The sequence below is a fragment of the Pelmatolapia mariae genome, linkage group LG18 (assembly GCF_036321145.2).
Source record: "Pelmatolapia mariae isolate MD_Pm_ZW linkage group LG18, Pm_UMD_F_2, whole genome shotgun sequence".
Classification (NCBI taxonomy): Eukaryota; Metazoa; Chordata; class Actinopteri; order Cichliformes; family Cichlidae; genus Pelmatolapia; species Pelmatolapia mariae.
In genome coordinates this window covers 5012186-5034113 of record NC_086243.1, presented here as the reverse complement: position 1 = coordinate 5034113, position 21928 = coordinate 5012186, and the positions used below count along the sequence as shown (strand labels likewise).

The following is a 21928-nucleotide window of genomic DNA, read 5'->3' as shown; positions in this document are numbered from 1 at the left end:
GTTGTTGACAGCAGTCTCTGGATGTTTCTCTGCTGCAGCAGATATGTCCGCAGGAAAAAATATGGAGGACTTTGTGACAGACAGATACAGAAATACACAAAGAACTTTATCACTGTTGCAGTTTGTATCTTTGGTGATTGGTTCAGTGTAACAGCTTGCATGGCATGCCTCATTTTGCCTTGTATAAATTCCCTCATTTGGAGAAGCATGCATGCAATGTATTCCTAGAAATATGCTTTGTCTGGATCTTTGTGCTGCTGTCGAGTTTGCCAGTGAGACACAGACCCTTTTTGCAACCACAGTCCTTCACTGAAGGTAAATAGAAATTCAGTTTATTTATGTGTGAGTATGGGTCTAAAAATCTATTTTTCAACTCAGACACTCAGTCTATTGAGTCTCCATGGTGTACTTTTGTATTTTCTGGAGTCAACTGAATGCTCACTACACTGTTTCTAATCATCATCATATATCAGTTAGGATTAATTCCTGCATACATGGGGTGTTCTGTGCTTTAGAGTAAAATGAATGAAGTCATTGGGAACACTTGTAACACAACAGCACCAACATGTGTGTCTGTGTGATGTTTCAACAGGACCACCTGATGTGGAACAGCCATGTGATCCCAGTCTCCAAGCATGGAGTCCTGAGCTTAGCCTGTATGACACCAATGTGACGTCACCATGTCCGGACACAGAGGGCTGCACCCTTACACTGAGATTCCTACACCCTATTGTTCCACACGCCCTTACGCTCTGGGTCACGTATATCTCTGCGAGTAAGTGTCACTCCATAATAAATACTCGTCAGTTTTGAATAATAGGCACAGTGGGGAAATTAATTATTTGATCCCCTGCTGAAATTGTACGTTTTGCTCACTTACAAAGAAGTAGACAGTCTTGGGTGGTTTTGATACTTTTATGATAGACAGAATATCAACCAAAAATCCAGAAAAAGAACACTTAACATAAACTTTACATTTGCTTCTCATAGAGTGAAATAAGACATTATTTAGTACTTGGTAGAAAAAGCCTTGTTGGCAAGCACAGCAGTAAGACTTTTCTTGTAGTTGGTCACCAGATTTGCGCAGATCTCAGGAGGGATTTCAGCAGACTTCTCTTTGCAGAAACTCTCAAAATCCTTTAGATTTCTTGGCTGCCACTTGGCAATTTGAAGCTTCAGCTCCATTCACAGATTTTCTATAGGACTACATTTCTGGAGACTGGCTAGGTCACTTCTGGCCAGACCACAATGTGCTTCTTCATTAGCCACTCCTTTGTTGCCTTCGTGGTATGTTTTGGGTCTTTGTCATTCTGGATAACCTGTCCCTGTCTCAACCAAGATTTTATGATAGAGGGCCCTGTCAATGGTCCTTCAGTGTGGTGAAATTGTCCTCTGTCCTTAGCAGAAAAGCAATGCCAAAGCATATTTCCACCTCCATGCTTGACTCTGGAGATGGTTTTCTTTGGGTCACATTCAGCATTTCCCTTCCTTCAAACACATTGGGTCAAATTGATGCCAACGAGCTTGATTTTGGTTTCATCTGACCACAGCACTCTCTCCCAAGTGAAAATCATGAAGATGCTCATGAAGATGCAAAAATGAGGCTCGCATGTACATGTGCTTTCTCGAGCTGGGGAACCTTGTGGGCGCTGCAAGATTTCAATCCATTGTGGTGTGGTGTTCTTGGTGTTCTTCTGTGGTCCCAACTGCATTCAGATAATTAACAAGCTCCTCCACTGTACTTTTGGACTGATCCACCACTTTTCTCATGGTCATCCTAACCCCAGGCAATGGTAAATGGACTGGTTCTTTTCTACTGTCATTGAGCACTCAATACAACTCATGCATTCACCCCAATCGTATGATTGTTTTTAGTGCTTCTATCTAACATTGACTCACACTCACACTCCGATGGATGCATCGGAGGGCAACATGGGGTTAATATCTTGCCCCAGATATGACATGTAGACTGGAGGAGCATGGGATCGAACCACCAACCTTCGGGTCTCCTTGAGTATGTGACCCGCTCTACCACCTGAGCTACAGCCACCCCAACAATAGGCAAGATCTTCCATGGACCTCCAGACTCAGCATAATTGATGACTGTCACTTTTGCACTGAGCTTCTTGCTGATGGTCTTGTAGTCCAGTCCAGTCTTGCCCAGGTCTACAATCTTGTCCCTGATGTCCTTTGAAAGCTTTTGGTCTTACCCAGTGAAGAGGTTGGAAGGGAAGAAATTGACTCTGTGGACAGATGTGCTTTATGCATGTTACTAATTGAGATCTGATTGATTGATTGTAATCTGTAATATTTTTGGTTGATGTACCATATCTCTTCATTAAAATGAGAGACTGTTCATTTCTTTGTTAGTGAGCAAACGTAGCCAGGGATCAGGTGCAAGTTAATCACATCAGGTGGGGCGCGGTCTTCCTTTTCTGGATGGTGGCAGACAAATACATTTACTCAAGAAAATACAGAAAAGAATTCCATTAAAGAAACCTCATTCCATGCAGCCATACATTATGTATACCTAAATGGGAAAATGTCTTTGTTGGAGATGTGCTGCATAACTCACCAACATTTTACCCTGTTGCAGAAAGCCCAGCAATAGCCAACATCGAGCTGATCTCAGACACAGGGAAAAGTATTAACCTGGGACCACAGCATGTGTTCTGTGACTTACCCCTAACCATGCGCCTCGACACCCACAACGTTGCCATTGCTGCCATAAAACTCTGCACCTTTGATGAGAAAATGGAGATTGACGCAGCCATGCTGTCTTCAGGCCCTGGCAGCCCTCTGTGCTCCAGCTGCCAGCCTCTACTCTACCACATTCGCCGTCAGCCACCTTTCACCAGTAAAGCCCCCTTACCACAGACCCAGCAGACATTCACGGACAGGTAAAGGCTACCTGACCCATCTGATTTACATGCAGATAAGCTTACGACAGAATTTTACTATGTTTCACTCACAGGTAACAAGATGGCTTTTTGTTTTTTTCTCAGACCACACAAAACTCCTTTGACATTCTTGGTTCTCTGAATATCTATACTATCTATATCTATACTTCTGTTACATTGTGGATGAAGTAGCAACAGCTAATGCTGTACAGCTCTGAGGAAAATAAGGTGAAGGTTATTTAAGGCCGGCATTGACTGCAGATTGTACAGCACAGCATGTGTGTGTCCTCAGATCCACTAATCCACAGATATCTGTCTCTTTAAAGTGTTTGGGCCTTGTTTTGTTTGAAAAACTTCGAACACAAATGTTTCCAACATGGGGATGCCGAGTGTGGATACTGATCCAAATCTGTTTCAACAACCATATACTTAATCAAAAGCTTGCTGAAGTTTCAGGGTTAAGATGAATCAGTTTGTATCCTGTCTTGTAGTGTGGGGTGTCCAAATGATTACTGGAATCCAAATGTAAATCCACAAGCCAGTTTTTCTTTTCTTTTCTTTTTTAAGTCTCAGCAAATAACAGCCCTCAGTATAAAAATACCCCGTCTCTAATGCTTTTCTTATACACACAAAAAGCTGATAAGTACCTGCCAGGACATGACAGCAGTGTCGCATGATTGGAGATAATTTGGGAATGATTTCAAATGCAGTGGCACTTTGATTTTCTGGGAAGCTGTTGTTGTTTTACAAAGCAAGGGGGTATGGGGATGTTAGGTGGACACAGCTTCAAAAACAGTTTATTTTTCACGGAACACGTCTCCTATGTTACACAAGCTGTGTCTAAGTGCAAAAAGATGTAAGAACCATGGGGAATTGAGTTATGTGGGACTGAGGAGGGCAAAGAGGGGTTGATGTGAGGAGAGGGGAGAGTTTAAGAGCAATGAGTTTGGAAAGGAGGGAGAAGCGAGGAAGGGCGGGTGGGATAATGGAGAGTAGGGGAGATGAAAAAGAGGCGAGGGGAGGAGGGACAGCGGCAATTGAAAAAGATATACAGGCATACAGAGAGACACAAATGAGAGGTGTGGACAGAGTAGAGGTTTGAGGCAAAGAAATGAAACTTAAAGTGAAGCACATTGTTGGTGAGGGAAGGAGAAGGGAGAGTGAACTGTGGTAACAGGGGGCTGATGGAGGCAAAAGCACACCAGAGGTGAAGCAAAGTAAGCAGATTAAGATCTCTTTCTTTTTTGGAATATGAACCAAATGTGAGCCAGAGAGGCCATAAACACCAGTGACTGCTTGGATCAGATCCTTGGCCATTTCCTACTGCTGAACTTGCAGTATAAGCTGAAAGGATGAGTGCGTAAGGACTATATGACTGGTTAATTAATCAAAAAACCCCACAATGTTAATATCCAATGTGATTTTTTTGTAAATCAGTGAATGAACAAAACAGAAGCTACAGAAATAGTTCATGCTTTATGCTGTCGTACATGCAGCATATTGTCTGGCCACACTGGACTACATTGGAAACTAAAAGTGTTCCAAAAAGCCTGTTTCAAAGGCTATGTTGCTCCACTGATGTGTTTCCCTTTGCTCTAAGCTGAACCCAACCTCATCACTAACCCCAATCAGTTATCTGTTGTGTATAACCATAGCCCATCCTAAAACAATAAAAAAAAGCGAGTGAGCGAGAGAAAGTTAAAACTCTGGCTTCTTTTCACCTCGACACAGCTGGACAAATTAAAGTGGGTGTGAATAACAGAGGACTTCTTCAGATATCCAACAATTCTTTTGTGAAATGGACAAACAGGAATTTCCCTGCCTGTACCTTTGCAACGTTGGAATAGATGGCATGTGTCTGACTATTCTAGCACTTTCAGAAAGTGACAGTCAGTCATGTCCTTTTCATGCGTTCACCAGGTTTATACAAAAGTGCAAGTCTGATGATTTGAACTTCTTGTTCCATGTCTTTTTTTCATTATTCATAAAAAATTCTTTAATCACGTTTGGCGTCTATGAACGTGAGTTTTCCCATTTCCCAGATTAATGCTTACCCCTATTTTATAAGACCATACTTTTACAAACCCCATGCAGAACTGCTTCTCCTATAGTCAGGGTTGAATAGTTTATTTCACCTTCTGCCTTTTGTCACTTGCACTGAATTTTTTATATAAGCAGTTGTGCTTGTTTGTAGAATGTAGATCTAAGAGAAATCGCCATGGCAACTACATATGTTGAGTTCATTCTGAAAAATGGTTTATGATGAATGAATTTTTACTTGTTGTTTACTAGAGAGAACACTGATTATCTTATCATCCTGGCACCTGTTAGTTTGTAGGATATATTAGGGAGCAAGTGAACATTATGTCCTTAAATTTGATGTATTAAAAGCAGGAAAATGTGCAAGTGTGAGAATTTGAGCGAGTTTGACAAGGACCAATTTGCGATGGCTAGATGACTGAGTCAAAGCATCTCCAAAGCTCTTGTAAATGGTAAATGGGCTGATTCTTTTCTACTGTCCTGGAGTACTCAAAGCGCTTAATACAACATGCCACATTCACCCATTCACACCCATTCACACCTATTCACACAAGCACTGTTTTCTATGCTTTTTAAGTGCTTACTATCTGACATTCACACGCATTCATACTCCAATGGATGCATCAGAGGGCAACTTAGGGTTAGTATCTTGCCCAAGGATATTTGGCATGTAGACTAGGGAGAGCCAGGGATCGAACCACCAACCTTCCAGTCAGTAGCTGCAGTCTGCAGTGATCAGTATCCATCAAAAGTGGTTCAGGAAAAAAAACAGCGGGGAATCAGCGACAGGGTCAAGGATCACTGATGCACTTGGGGGGTGAAGGCTGATCCGACAGACAAACTACCGAAGCTCAAAATGCAGAAGAATTGCTCATTCTGATGGAAAGATGTCAGAATACACAGTGCATCGCAGTTTATTGTGTATGTCGTTGCATACCTGCAGACCAGTCATGGTGCCCATGCTGACCAATACAACCAGAACAATGGGGCCCGTGAGCATCAGAACTAGACCACAAAGCAATGGAAAAAGGTGGCCTGGTCTGATGATTATGTCCTTTTTCACATCATGTGACTAGCCGACTTAATGTCTATTGTAGTAGGGGAAGAAGGCAAGCTGGAGGAAGCAGTGCAATGCACACTGGCACAAAGAAAAATGGTTCAGAAATGGATTGAGGAGTACGATAACGAGTTTGAAGTGTTGTCATGGTCTTCGTTCAAGAATCTGTGGGACATACTGGACAAACAAGTCCAATCCATAAAGGCCCCGCCTTGCAACGACTTAAAGGATCTGTTGGGAACATCTTGGTGCAGATACCACAGCACACATTCAGGGGTCTAGAGGACTCCATGCCCCGGTGGGACAGGACTGTTTTGACAGAAAAAGGTGGGACCAACACATTATTGGGCAGATGGTCATAGTGTTATGCCCGATTGATGTATATCATCAAGTAATGTCAGGCCTCTAAGAACAAAGAAGAGAGAGGATATAGCTGACTATAGATACAGTTTAGATCAACAGGAAATGAGGGCGTTTTTCACAACCTTCATTTCATTCACTTATACATAATTAATAAAGGAAATTTCTAGAGTCTGGTGAAATTGGACACACCTTAGATAATGCAGTTGTGTGATACTCCTGGTCTACCCCAGGTGGATGCAGGGGCAGTTTATTTGTGCTAAGAAAACAGGGAGGATAGTCTTTTTATAGCCTCAGCACACCAAAACAGATCAATAGTCCAGACACATTAGCTGTGGTATTGTTACACATACTTCCTGCTATGAGGCTTTAAGGTCACTGGATAATACAAGGTTACAGGGAGAGCAAATTCCACTTTTTTGGCGATTGCTTACAGAATCCAACAGGATTAAAGCATAATGAATCTGTTTGGAAACATAATAAATACAATGCTTCCTTCCTACATAGCACAACAGTATTTCTTTTTTTAAAGTACAGCAAACTGGCACCATTATGCACAAAATTCTTATTTTATTAAGTATCGACTGACTCAAAGCCATTTATAATCAAGCCTATAAACATTATATGATCAGTTCATAACACAATGCAGTAAAAATGTGGGTAAATGCTCCTTTGAAGACTGGAACAATCTTCTGTTATAATTTTATAATGCCAAAGGAAACATTACACAACAGTTTCTTGTCTCTGTTCTTGTTCTTCTCAGGTCTGTTACACAGGGAGTTAAGTACAAGTACACAATCCAGGTGGAAGCTGATGGTCAGCTCAGTGATGCTTCGCCACCGCTTCTCTACACACATGGACAGTCTTACTGTGGAGATGGCCTCATACAGGGGTATATTGCACATTAACATGCTGATAACAATGGTGACTAATTACACAGGGCATTGATAATGATGGTCCTCCCTCTGTAGGACAGAAGAGTGTGATGACAGTAATCTGCTGGATGGCGATGGCTGCTCTAAGAGATGCGGCAAGGAGATGGGCTTTAAATGCAATGGTGAGTGCCATTCACTGTCTCTGCTGTTTCTCGAGTTTACACACAGTTTAAAATTGGAAGCCTGTCAAACTGTTTGAGGTTTTTTTTTTTTAATTACCAGACATAACACCCACCAACTCTGTCTTATATGCAAAACACGAATACTATGTGAACTTTTAGTGTGAAGGAGTGGTCACTAAGTGGCCAGAAATCTCACATTTGTGCATGCAGCAGCATTAAGAGACAGAGAAAAATTCAACCCAATCAAATTTAATTTACAAGACATAAAAGCTTCTGGCTTGAATGAATTCCACAAACCATTAATGTAACATCACAGCAACATAAGCGAAAACAGATGAGCTGAGGGGTGAAAAGTAGTCACAAGTCTTTTGCAGAAAAGTATTTTGACATGAGGCTGGCAACGAAACATCCGGAAAACACTTTTCAGCAGTAAAGTACATGGTTTAGTCTGAAAACATGTGTCAGGCATGTTTCTCTGGTAATTTAGTGTTGGCCTTTATAAAACATAGGCCTTGGAATATTGATAAATGAAGTTTATTGATTTTTATCAGAGATCATGCTTTGGTTTTGAATTGCAAAAATCAGCTTACAATAACACTTGCGTTTTGGACATAGTGTCCATTTTTCATTTTGTTTGATATCCTTCAGCTAAAATAAGTCATACATTTTTTTGTTATCAAGTCACATCTGCAGCAGTGAGCCAGCTCCCTTCAGTCAGGGATCATAAACACAGTCAAAGGCTTTATTCTGGTATTTTTTGTACAGTGACCCCACAGTTAGGTGATTGAAGGGCCACCTTGTAGCTCTGACTGCCCGAAGCGAATCAAGTGCAAGCAAGAGGGGTGATGAGGTTCATTATTTCTAGTTTTTATACCCAATAAGAAGGCTCGAATTAGGTAAGAGCTGCTGTGGTTATGCTTTTTGGGGGGAGGGGTTAAGCTTTGGTGAAATTTATACAAGAACAATTTGTTCCTGTAATATATACAATAAACAACTGAAGATTTGTAGTAAGATGAGAAACCTTAACAAAAAGTCGTTTGTGGCTCAGTGGCTTGTGCGGTTGCCATAAAGCAGCTTTGTCCAAGATTTAGTCACAGACAAAAAAGATTCACCTGTTAATCCTCTTAAACTTTGAAAATGTGGCCTTGGTGTTCTGTTAAAGGTCCTTTAAATACTCTGATCTGTTTCCAAGTGAACAAAAATTAAAACTGACTACTTTCCTTTCTTACAAGCAGTCTTCCTCAGTCTAGGACTAGGCTTAATGGAATGCTGCAAAACAGGCCGACTATGTTTCTATGACTAAAACCTTTTTTTTAGGATTATAGAGCAATAGTCCTGATCCAAAAGCCATCCTTTGCACCAAAGTTTTTAAAAACACCGTGATTTTTATATCAATCTGGCACCTAGTTTATAAAATAGGCCTAATCCAATTTTAGTCTGTGGAGTTTTAGTCCATGTCTGGGAATTTAGTTCATTCATCAATAACAATAGACCAGGTGGTTAAAAAACAGTAAAAAGTACCAAAATCATAGTAAAGCTAAACAAAGAAGCCGCAGAGAGCGCCCCCATCATTTGCAATTCCGCTGCAAGACAACAATACTTTGTGTCCGCACCTCACCCAATCTGAAGCATGCAGACAGGCCACAAAACAACACAACATGGAAGGGGTTTTACCCAAAACACTCCATTGTAAGAACAAAGTTGAGAACCGTGCCTCTGTCATTGTGTGTTTTTCTCCTTTGAAGTTAAGTAAACACGTTCATAAAGTGCAACATGGAAGAGCTGAGCCAATCAGAGGGCACAAAGAAGGTGAACGCCATGCACGATTTCATTATGTCACGTCACAGGCTTGTCAACAAGTCGCTGCTTCTCATAGAAAGACTGGCTGGATGAGAGCACGCAGTACTGTCAATAATAAATGAATCAGCTGCACTGTTGTGGTATGCGGTGTTCCTCCACAGCCTCAGAGTTCATACTCTAACTGACTGTTTGCTCGACACACCTCAGCTGATAAAAGAAATATTCCATATGAAGGTGTGATAGGTCAGCTGAGATGAGACAGTTTGACCATTGCTTTCATTTCAGGCAGTGTATTGTTTCTTCTGGCAGCTGGATGGTAGTTATTCAAGTGTTTAAGCTTGTTATAGGGCTAGAATTTCCATCATCCAGTCAATTTATTTGTCAGGGGGAAACGGCCCCCTCCCCCCGCCCCCCCACCCCACCAGGGCTTGCTATGCCGTGACTGAAGTTATTACATCTCTTGTTTTACAATAAAAGACATCATGACTAGGAAGGAAAACCATTTGGCAAAAACAGGTTTTTACAAATTGCAACACTTAAAACCAATTATTCAGTTGTACTTCTTAGTCATAGACAGAATATTTGTTTGGGTTTTCTTGCCACATTTGCTTGACCCAGTTAACTCCCACTATGCCGCATCTGTGTCTCTGTTCTGTTTGCGCCAACTACTTCTAAGTCCATCCTGTCACAGATTGGTTGTGGACAAGCTGGATTTTTTTAATGGCTTTAAAAAGGACTGTTTTTATTTTCCTTTTTTTTTATTGAGGTTACAGATTTTTAATTGTTTCTTTTAAATGCCTGATTAAATAAAGGTTGCACAGTATGGTTGCAGCATGCAGACCTAAATGAAAAACAGATGGCCTTAATAGTGACATCAAAGGTTGTCAATCAGTTCCTTTTTTGTCAAGCCTGATAAATATAACATTTGGAATTAAAATGACTTAATCATTTTCCACAGGTGTAGCCACAACAGGGGTGGGGTGAATGTTGAGTTCATTTAGTCTAATATTGCCAAAGAGGACAATATGGCTTTGAATTGTCTAGGCCTAATTTGCTTTTTTATCAGAACCATGTTTCCATTGATTAATTGAAGCCAATTGTGCTTCATTGTTTTTCTGTCTGTGTGACCTCTGCAGCTGTCCGCATGTTCATGAGGCCAAACGTCTGAAGTGTGTAACGTCTACCGCCCTTTTTATGAATACCTGCTGCATTATATGCTTTCCACTTTTTCTGTGAGACACTGCTGTAGCTTGTTATATTCACTTCTCCACTCTACATATGCTTGTGGTCTGTTATACTAAAAGAGAAATCATTTACATGTAGTTAGGTTAAAACTATGTGTTAAATTTTTTTTTAACACATATCGCTGTTGTTGCCTTGTAAGACTTTACTTCTGTTTCTTATTTGGCAATGCCCTTTTGTGCCCACAGCATCCATGAACCTTCCTTGTGGTTTTCCTCTTTTCTTCTATGAACAGTTAGTTCCATTAGTATCCTTTACCCAGTATAACTACTATGCCTCCTCTGTACTTGTCTAAACCGTCTAAACCATCTTAGCGTCGCCTCTTTATCTTTGTCTCCAAATCACTCAACCTGAGCTGTCCTTCTAATATACTAATTTCTTATCCTCGTGGTCACTCCAAACAATATATAAAAGTATCTTCAACTCCACTTTGAAATTGTACATTACAGAACGTCTCACTACCAGCTTGTAAATCTTCCCTTTTAATCTTCTTCTGTCACAGATCACTCATCCACTCCACCTTGCCTTCACTCTCTTCTTCACATCCGTTTCTCTGAATCGTTGAGCCTGGGTATTTAAACTCATCCACCTTCACTACCTCTTCTCCTTGCAGCTTCAGTGTCACACCTGTCTCCCTCTCATTTACACCAGTCTATTCTGTCTCTCTACTACTAATTTTCATTCTTTTCTCTCTAGAGCATACCACTTCTCCAGGCTCGCTCCCTACTAAAACTACAGATCACAATGTCGTCTGCATCATCTATTAATCTGTCCATCACGATTTTAAAGGCCTTTACTCTACTTTGTGTCATTGAAATCCCTAAGCATCTTTGAGTTTATTCCATAGCACAGCAATAAAAAGTCAAGTTAAGGACATGGAACTTGATGACCTATGCTAAATGGAAAAAAAATAGGCCACACATGACACAATGTGGAACTTTCAGTCTCACTTCTCATTTTGTTGAAATGTTTTAATTGATAAAGACCAGCATTAAATGAAGTTTACATTAAACTACATATAATCAATTCACTAATGCTTTGGATCTGATGGAACATATCTTTCTGCAGGCCTAAAATGTTGCTGAAAAGTGTTGGTGTGTCATTTCTTTTTATACCCTTTATATTTTCCCATGCACATCTCAATGAGCGCATATTTGTCCGTCAAGAGTGTCAGAATCAATGGGTCAGCCCTAGTTCACAGAAATTCTGCCATAAAAGCTCTGCTGCTACTTTAATTCTTGGTGGAAAGTTTTATTTCCCTTATCTTATTGTCACTGATTAATTTTTAGAGTTATTAAAAGTTCAGTTCATGTGGAAAAAAATCTAAATATAGCAAGAGAGACAATAAAATACAAAAAGGCAGCATATTTTTGTCTGTATTTTTGTCTTGTCTGACACTGCTTTGACAGTTTTTTGTAATTCATGCTGTTACACTGCTGCTGCTGTGACTTGCTTATCCGCAGATACCAAGTCACATATTAGGTTTCTCCTCGTTAATATCACCAAATTACTTTAATCTTTAATAATTAATTGAAGTCAGAGTTCATTTCTCAGCGTAATTTACAGTCTGTTGACAGTGCAGAGAGTCAGATATGGTTGAGCTGACGTGGCTATCATTAACAGTGGCCAACGAAAATACAGAATAGATTTGCTCAGATTTGGTTCACTGACAAATAGATTTGGATGACAGTCTAGCAGTGGGGGATGATTGGATACCCTGCCAGATTAAGAAACCAGGCTTTATATTCTTTCATAAATCCTCCTTTCTCATTCTTTTCCCTGTCTCCCAAGGTGAACCCAGTCAGTGTTATGTTTTTGACGGTGACGGTGTGTGTGAGGAATTTGAGAGGAGTTCCAGTGTTCAGGACTGTGGTTACTTTACACCTTTGGGTTACACTGACCAGTGGGCAACCACTGCCACAGCTTCTCACCAGGACCGGAACCGTTGCCCGGCCCATGCTGCCACTGGGGAACCATCACTTACAAAGGTATGAAATACCAACCACAGAGCACGTAAAAGACTTCCAGATGACAATAAAGTCAGCATGGAGGCCACTTTGAAAATCCTCACCGCTGCTCGATGCATTTTTGGACAATGCTGTTTTTTAGTATAAATTCTTTAGATTCACCACCAAAGACAATTTCCAGAATCTCAAAGTTGGATGATTGAAATATTTCTTGTTTATAGATTTTAAAGCCAAACTTGTCAGTCATCAAGTTAAAATCAAATCAAACAACAACAAAAATCATTTTGATGATTACAAAATAATCTGCCTTGAGTGCATCTTTATAAAAACGGGAGTTATCACAGCGTAGGGTAATTTCACAGCTTATGTGTATTGTTTTATGTTTGCAATCTTTTCATTCTAATGCTGTTGGACACTAAGGAGATGCATGAAGAAAAGTGATTATATTTTATAAAAATGTGCATTGAAACAAGAACCTGCATTCATGGAGTTTCACATATTGCAGCACTTAGGTACACCTTGCTACTACCAGGTTAGAACCCCTTTTGCCCTCAGACCTAATTCTTCATGGGCTCATAGATCCAACAAGATGGGGGGAAAATTCCTCAGAGATTTTGGTCCGTAATGACATGACATCAGCATCACATAGAAATATTTACAGAGAACAGCCAAAAAAAGAGACATTATTTCAGTCAGTGGTGGTTCTTTGGTGAAAATGCCTTGTTGATGATATGTGACCTCACAACAGCTGAGGAAAAACAAACTTGGCTTCACAAAGTTTGGTGGCTTCACCAAGTTTGCCTATACCTGTTTCACTCCTTGTTAATGGAAATCAGCTAATGACATGACATCAATTCGATGCATTTACTAACCGGCGTTAATAACCGGCCAGCCCCAAGAACGACCCCATCTTTTATGGTCTTGGAACGTGGGCAGAATGAGATGGCTGTTGTTTTGTCCATATGAGGACTCAGCTGCCCGCCTCCCAAGTGGTACCCCAGGAACTATACCTCCTGCCCTCTAACTGCAAGCTTCTTTGGGTTGGTCGTGAGCCTCGCTCGTCTCAGGGACATATGAATCATTTCATTGGGTCATGACTGACACAAAAGAGTACCCTAATAAAAAATAAACTGATCTGAATAAGTTGTGTTGTCTGAGATTAATTTTGCTTCTTTTTTTCTAGCTTTCCCTGACTTTTTGCGTACATAGCATGCATTTCCTTAGTAAGGTAAATGAACACTTTCAGTAACTCTTTATTTTTTGCTCTGCTTGCCCCTCTTTGGTGCGCAGCTCTGCACGTACCATCACCTGCAGGTGAGTGAGAATTCGCCCCCTGATGCCTGGTTCCCCTGCACAGCCCAGTCTGACATAAACAACGACCTGGAACATTCACTTTGGCTAAAGGCAAGTGTGTTTATGCACGTGTGAATATGGGTGATTTCTCTTTATTGAGCAGCTGCCAGTGCTCTCTGGGACTTCTTCAAATGGCATTCAAGGGTCACTCAAACAGGCTGCTGTCTCACACACACACACACACACACACACACACACACACACACACACACACACACACACACACACACACACACACACACACACACACACACACACATTCTTTACTTTCTACAGCAAGAACTTCATGATTCATGGCATGTATTGGTAACTATATTTAGTTATTTTCTAGGTCAACTATTAATTATGACTTCTAATGATCTGTAGATGATTACCAAATCATGAGTAACCTTCTGCTCATTCTTTATTGAGATTTGATGCTTATTTTTTCCACCCGACGGGCACTAATCATCAAAATTATAATTACCATTGTTTTATTAGTGGAAAACTAAGTGTTATATAATTAACTCATCATTCATAATTAAATACTTAAAGGGTTCACAAGTTATTAAAATACTGGCATCTAATGGAATAATACTAATTTGCAATCACAAATAGTGCTTTTAGTCATTCTGAATTCATATTTTATAATTAGAATTCATTAAAGCTCCATTAAAAAAAAGAACTACAGCAACAAAAAGCATTACTTTGTTACTCTGTTCGTAATCATTTCAAAATGAGTCACAAACATAATATGTCATTTACTAAGTGTTTATTTGTAAGAAACCTTCATTGTTTGTTTGGGGGTTTTTTTGTGGTATGATGTTAGTGCCACCCAGTATCTAAAATAAATATCTAAAATAAATAATAATAATAAATATATTATCTCCCCCTGCTGATAATGCAATTTCTGCATGCATGTACATTTCATATTTTGGAGAGGCAAAGCATGAAATGGACATGCTGGTCACGTTTTGTGATATTGGGTTGTATAGTGATATATTGAGCCCTGCTTTCCCTGTAGCGCTTCACACTGATGTCCTGATTGTGTTCGGGACAGCGCACACACCTGCCTTTCAATTCCAGACTTAGTGGTGTGAAAAAGTGTTTGTCCTTTCCTGATTTCCTATTTTTTGTACGTTTGTCACACTTAAATGTTTCCAGTCAGCAAACAAATTTAAATATTAACAAAGATAACAGAAGTAAAGACAAAATGCAGTTTCTAAATTAAGGGGTTTATTATTAAGATGAAAAAATAAAACCTCAAATCTGCATGGCCCTGTGTGAAAAAGTGATTGATCCCTAAACCTTAACATCCATAGCAGCAACAATTGCAATTAAGCGTTTGCGATAACGGGCAATGAGTCTTTTACTCAGTGCTGTGGAAGAATTTTGGCCAACTCATCTTTATAGAATTGTTATAGTTCAGCCACACTGGAAGGTTTCGGGCTTGAATCTTTTTAAGGTCATGTCACAGCATCTCAATTAGATTCAAGTCAGGACTTTGACTAGACCACTCCAAAGTCTTCATTTTGTTTTTCTTAAGCAATTCATAGGTGGACTTGGTGTGTTTTGGATCATTGTCCTGCCGTACAACCCAAGTGCGCTTTCAGCTTGAGGTCACGAACAGCTGGCCGGACATTCTCCATCAGGATGCTTTGGTAGATGGCAGAATTCATGGTTCCATTTACCACAAGTCCTAAAGCAGCAAAACAGCCCCTGACAATCACACTACCACCGCCATATTTTACTATCGGTAATAATGCTCCTTTTCTGAAATGATGGGTTACTTTTACACCAGATGTAAAAGGTCACGCACCTTCCAAAAAGTTCAACGCTCTCATCAGTCCACAGAGTATTTTCCCAAAAGTCTTGGACATCTTCAAGATGTTTTCTGGCAAAACTGAGACAAGCGTTTATGTTCCTTTTGCTTAGCAGTGCTTTTTGTCTCTGAACTCTGCCATGCAGACCATTTTTGCCCAGTCTCTTTCTTATGGTGGAGTCATGAACGCTGACCTTAACTGAGGTAAGGGAGGCCTGCAGTTCTTTGGATGTTGTTCTGGGGTCTTTTGTGACCTCTTGGATGAGTTGTTGCTGCGCTCTTGGGGTAATTTTGGTCAGGCAGCCAGTCGTGGGAAGGCTCACAACTGTTCAATGTTTTCGCCATTTGTGGATAATGCCTCTCACTGTGGTTTGCTGGACTCCCACAGCTTTAGAAATGGCTTTATAACCTTTTTGAGACTGAGAGATCTCAATTCCTTGGTTTATCATTTGTTCCTTAATTTCCTTGGATCGCTGCATGATGTCAGGCTTTTGAGGATCTTTAGGTCTAGCCCACTTTGTCAGGCAGGTCCTCTTTAAGTGATTTCTTGAATGAGAACAGGTGTTACAGTAATTAGGCCTGGGTGTTGCTAGAGACATTTAACTCAGCTTTCCAAAGAAGTGATACACCAGTTAATTTATGTTATAACAGGGGTTGTTCGGGGGTGGGGATAATCACTTCACACAAGGCCATGCTGGTTTGGATTTTTTCCCCCTTATTTAGAAACACCTTCATTTAAAAACTGCATTTTGCGTTTACTTGTGTTATCTTTGTTTAGTATTTAAAGTTGCTTGATGATGTGAAACATTAAAGTATGATAAACAAAAATCAGGAAGGGGGCAAACGCTTTTTCATACTATTGTATTTCAGGTTCTCATATTTATTATTTAATGTTTCCACCGCCACAGTTCCCACAGTCAACTCTGTGGGTAGCGACAAAGTGTAGACTAGCTGTGGATTTGACTGATAGCTGTTCACCTTGTCTGTCACTCTCTGGATTAAAGGCTCCGTTACAGTTGGGAACCTGCCTTTTCCCTTTTGCATATGCTTGTTTATCTCTTTCTCTCTCATATCCACTTCTTTGTTGAATGACTCATCTTTCCATCCCCTGCTTCTTTTATGGATGTCCTCTTTATCAGATACGTCTTTGCAAATGCTCTGGAAGGCCGCCTTAAAGACTCTTTTACAGTCTGAAAAGCCTTCATTATGACCGGCATATCTGCTAGCTTTCCCAGGAACACCGTTTTTTCTTTGAAATGGTCTGCTTCTGAAAAGCGACCTTTTCCCTAAATATCTGTTCTTGTGCTGTCTGAAAAGCATAACTCTGCCATTCCATCATCCCCATCTCTACCTGCTCTGTAATTTAACAGTCTTGCACTTTCATTTGGAATCCCATTCTCATTTCTCCTTTAATGTTTCTTTAAAGTGATACTGAACCCAGAATCTATTGCTTAAGTATGAAACACCCAGATTCTGCATGCTTTACAGGTGGCTGCAAAAGCATTACAGAAAGTGTGCAACAAAAATCAGTTTAGATTCTAGCTTGATCAGGCAGAGAAAAAAGTAGACCACAGCTTAGAGATGCTCCAAGTGTCAAGGGTTGAGAAATGGTAATGGGTTTGCATGCTATTCAGTATGTCTCAAGCACCCGTACACTTTTCTTTTGCTTTCTATGTAACATTTGCACTCTGATGAACATGCAAAGAGGAACTCAGTGTTCAGAATGTTGCCCAAGGACACTTTGGCACAAAGATTGGAGCAGCCATAGATAAAAACACTAACATGCCGATTAGTAGATACCTTGCTCAAGCTCCTTGAGCCATAGCCACACTTTGCAGTTGCTGGCAAAAGGAACACAAACACAGACTCATAGACAGGCAGATGAAAACAAACAGGGCTAATTAGGGAAAGTGGACACAGCTGGGGAAAAATAAAACAGGTGCAGTTAACAGGTGATAAATCTGTGATCTATCAATATTTTCTTACGTGATTTTGTTTATAATTAAAGAAGAAATTTAGAAGACCTGGCTGTCTTGAGAAAGTTAATAGTATGCAGTATGCACATTGCAGGCATGATTTAGAATGAGTCTGATTTACTAACTTTTACACCGTGGTAAGAACAAAGTTGGCTGGTGTGCACATGTCATGCAGTGATTTTACATGCTGGATAAGAATATTATCACATATTTGTAAACGAGGTCCAGTGGCTAGCAACTCAGAGATCTTGTCTCCCTAAAACTACATTCTGTTCATAGTATGTTGTTTTTCTTTCTTTGAGCCTTTTACCTGATATTATCAATGCAACAGGTGGGTTTTGCCCATCCTGGAGTGGCAGCCTCTGTGATGGTGTACCTGGCGTCAGATGGATCATGGTCTAGGGAGCAGTGTCGAAGGACAGTCACCATTCTCCTCTCTGACACTGCTGGCAAGAACCACACATTAGGTACTTCATTTGTAATCTTTCAAACAAAGTTAAAACGCAACAGACAATTCAGCAAAAACTAAGGTCTGTATCTTTGAAACCTTTCCATTTCTTCAGGCACGCATGACCTCTCATGCCATCGAAACCCATTGGTGGTGAACGTGACCCATGACCTCTCTCAGCCATTCTTCCTCACGTCCTCTGTTATCCTCCTCCTTTCCTCCCCCACTGTGGCAGTGGGAGGGGTAGCTCTGAGGACCTCCTGCCACTTCAGCACCTTCGCCCTGACCGGGTGCGCATCAGAGGGTGGGCTCTCCCACAACTATCTACTTAACACACACACACACACACACACACACACACACACACACACACACACGTAGTCTGGTTTGCTATCCTCGTGGGGACATCCCATTGACATAATGCTTTCCCTAGCCCCTTACCCTAACCCTAACCATTAAAAATGAATGCCTAACCCTAACCCTTACCCTAAACCTAACCATAACCTAATTGTAACCCTGACAGTAAAACCGCATTTTGAGTGTGAAAATTGCTTTCAACCCCAAGGGGACCTGGATTTTGGTCCCCACGGTGCAGAAAGTCCCCACCAGGATAGTAAAAGTCAGATTTTGGTCCCCACCAGGATAGTACGAACCCGTACACACACACACACACACACACACACACACACACACACACACACACACACACACACACACACACACACACACACACATAGCAAAGAAGGGAAAATTATAATACTGCACATTTTTTTGCACCCATTCCATAATACTTAATCGAGATATTCATTCAGATTTAAAACATTTTAAAAAGCCAAATAAGCCACTACTTTGGTAGTGCATTCCTACATTTTTGGATCAGGATGAGCAGCTAAATTATCAACAAAACTGGAGATATCTTTTTGGCACAATTTTTTTTTTGCTACAGACAAATAGCCAAAATGAGACCTTCCAAAAGTTACCATCTGGGACACAAGTATTGATCAGAGGACGTTGGGACAGCTTTTTGTTTCTTCTGCATGTCTCCCTGCCTCTTATCCATCTACTTTTCTCCTTTCCCCCCTCCACCCCTGCAATAGCTGTCTGAGGCAGCCATGTCAGGTTGACAGCTGTAGTCCTCCTCATATAGAACACGCCTCTGTCAGGTAGGTCATTTGGAATGAAACTGAATAATTAGAGAGCTGAATCAACAAAAAAAAGAACTATCTATATATCAGTGTGTCTCTGTAGGTGTACAGGAGGAGGCGAGGCCTATCGCTGCACTGTTCAGTGCCACAGAGGTTTCAGTATTACAGTCCTCAATGGCAGATGGATCCCACCCCACCAGGTAAACTGGATATTGTGTTGCTTTATGACCAAATGTTGAATGTTAACTTATCATCTTGATCTTATCATTTAAAAAAAAACCTTTTTTGCTCTACATTTATCCTACACTGGGAACTGGATCTGAAATAAGCCTATCCATTTATGACAGAATTGGCCCAACAAATGCTCCAATCTGACCCACTGGATGGCTTTTGAAGATGTGAAGGAGGCAATACATGTTTGGACTTAAATATATTTTAATAAGTGTAATACATTTAATACGTTTTATAGCTTTTCCTGCTGATATAGACCTCCCTGTGGCCGTTCATACTACATCAAAGTAGTTAAATAATAGATAAACAATTAAATAACAAAAATGTTCATGTGTTTTCACTGCTGACTATAGAAATGTATGGGTTTTTTTACAATTGGTTCACAAAAAATGACATTTTCTGTTTTATAATTACATAATAATCTAGGAAATTGGTTACAAAAACTGTTTTGAAAATGTTACACATTTATTTCTTACAATTTGCTGTTGAAATTGTTTGTCTATTTCTTATATTAAGATATCTCAGTTAAACGTTTTTCACTGACAGAGAGCGGAGTTTCACTCATCTGGCTCACTTAAGATCAAAGTGTGCCCACAATGTAAAATGGTTTTGACAGCCCTGATTTATGATTGGCTGTCCCTTGAAAACAAAAGGTTTGTATGTCAGGTGGGTGGGGCTGCTCTGGTCACATCTCGAGAAATGAGAGGCCTGAGATGGACATGTTATGGATATTCACTCTCAGTGAGGTCATACAGAGACATGGGTACAAAAGACGAACTTGTACCCGCACTAACCTCATCAGATGGGACTTTGGCCATGTTTAATATGAGCATCTATCTCTGCAACAGTATGTAAGGACCACTTACACAACTTGCTGTCCAAAAAGTAGAAGATTGTTGATGGTATTTTACTCAGCATGGAAAATGTAGAAAATAATACATCCATTATTCTACAATAGTAAAATACTCTCATCACCTGCTTCACAGATTTATTGTCTTGTCTTTTTTCCTGTCGCACCTTCCTGTTTTAATTTCAGAGAAAGGCAGAACTGGAGTGTTTCCATGGTTCATGGGATCGTGTCGTTAGCTGTCAGCCCGTAGACTGTGGCTTTCCTGATCAGTCTCATGTCTACCACGCCATATTCAGTTGTCCTTGGGGAACCACGTTTGGCAAACAGTGCTCCTTCACCTGTGGATCACCAGCCATTTTACAAGGTAGCTCATGGCTTTACATTTCATACTTTAACTATCCTGCACACTAATTTTGCATTACCTCACAAGCAGTCAGTTTTGCAGTACCTTGCAAAACTGTCATTATTACCTCTGATCCTAGGACTTTTTTCACACACTTCATAACAGGGCAAACAGAGGTGAAATTTACAGTGTTTCAGTTTGACTAAGGTCTTTCCTTTTCATAACTGAACTTTGCATTGAAGCAACTGTTTCTGATCCCATGTGGTGTATAAATGGTAAATGGACTCATTCTTTCATAGCGCTTTTCTACTCTCCTGGATCATTAAAACGCTTTATACAGCATGCCTCATTCACCCATTCATACAAGCACTTTTTTTCCTGTGCTTTTTTAATTGCTTTCTATGTAACATTCACACTCCAATGAATGTATCATTCATGTAGCAGGCCGAGCAGCTGCATCTGTGCTCGCACCCAACAGTTGGATTCTGCTGAAGTTGGTTGTGCATTTGAAATTGAATAATGAACCCTAAACAAATCATGTAATATGTAACGTCACTTCTGGGGCGCTATACTTTCCTGCCTCAAAAATGTGGCTCGACTAAGTATTTGGCTGTAAACTATGTAAACTATCCTGAGCTGAAGCTTAATTACTTGGCAGCATGATAAGAAATAAAACTAGAAGTGACAGTCTCAAATGTATTACTGCTTGCTGTTCCCAGTAAGAAGCAAAAGAGTAATGAGTTCATAATGAGACATTTTTAATGTGGAAAACATTTTGTGATTTAGCAACTTTTTTCCCTATTTATTCATATTACTGTCTGGGAAAATTAGGTACCTATTCTGTTGTCTTTGGGCAATTCTTGTAGATAACAAATTCAATTGAATTCATTCATTTTTATATTGTAAGGCAGGGGTGGGCAACTCCAGGCCTCAAGGGCTGGTGTCCTGCAGGTTTTAGATCTCACCTTGGGTCAACACACCTGAATCACATGATTAGTTCATTCCCAGGCCTCTGGAGAACTTCAAGACATGTTGAGGAGGTCATTTAGCCATTTGAATCAGCTGTGTTGGATCAAGGACACATCTAAAACCTGCAGGACACCGGCCCTTAAGGCCTGGAGTTGCCCACCCCTGTTGTAAGGTAAAGACTCTTCAAAAATACCAACCAATAATTAAACATAGATGAAACCTTATGAGGAAGCTCTAGCTAAAAGCTTCATCAAAAAGGAAAGTTTTAAGCCTAATCTTTAAAGTAGAAAGGGTGTCACCACAGTTCCTGAAAGCTGAAGGCTCTGTCTCCCATTATACTTTTAGATACCGAAGAAAGGAACCAAAGAAATCTTAAACACTTAAAGTAG

General features: G+C 40.4%; 1 protein-coding gene across 1 annotated transcript in view; it reads left to right on the top strand.

Moving 5' to 3' along the window:
- The window catches only part of pappa2 (pappalysin 2), a 79923-nt gene that overhangs the window by 29106 nt on the left and 28889 nt on the right, over positions 1-21928 (top strand). Inside the window, exons 10-20 of the mRNA XM_063462610.1 lie at positions 593-775; positions 2597-2900; positions 7121-7249; positions 7329-7414; positions 12248-12444; positions 13714-13827; positions 17885-18020; positions 18117-18291; positions 19099-19164; positions 19250-19346; positions 20414-20591. Of these exons, the coding sequence (XP_063318680.1) occupies positions 593-775; positions 2597-2900; positions 7121-7249; positions 7329-7414; positions 12248-12444; positions 13714-13827; positions 17885-18020; positions 18117-18291; positions 19099-19164; positions 19250-19346; positions 20414-20591 (1665 nt within the window). The remainder of the gene's footprint in view (positions 1-592; positions 776-2596; positions 2901-7120; positions 7250-7328; positions 7415-12247; positions 12445-13713; positions 13828-17884; positions 18021-18116; positions 18292-19098; positions 19165-19249; positions 19347-20413; positions 20592-21928) is intronic.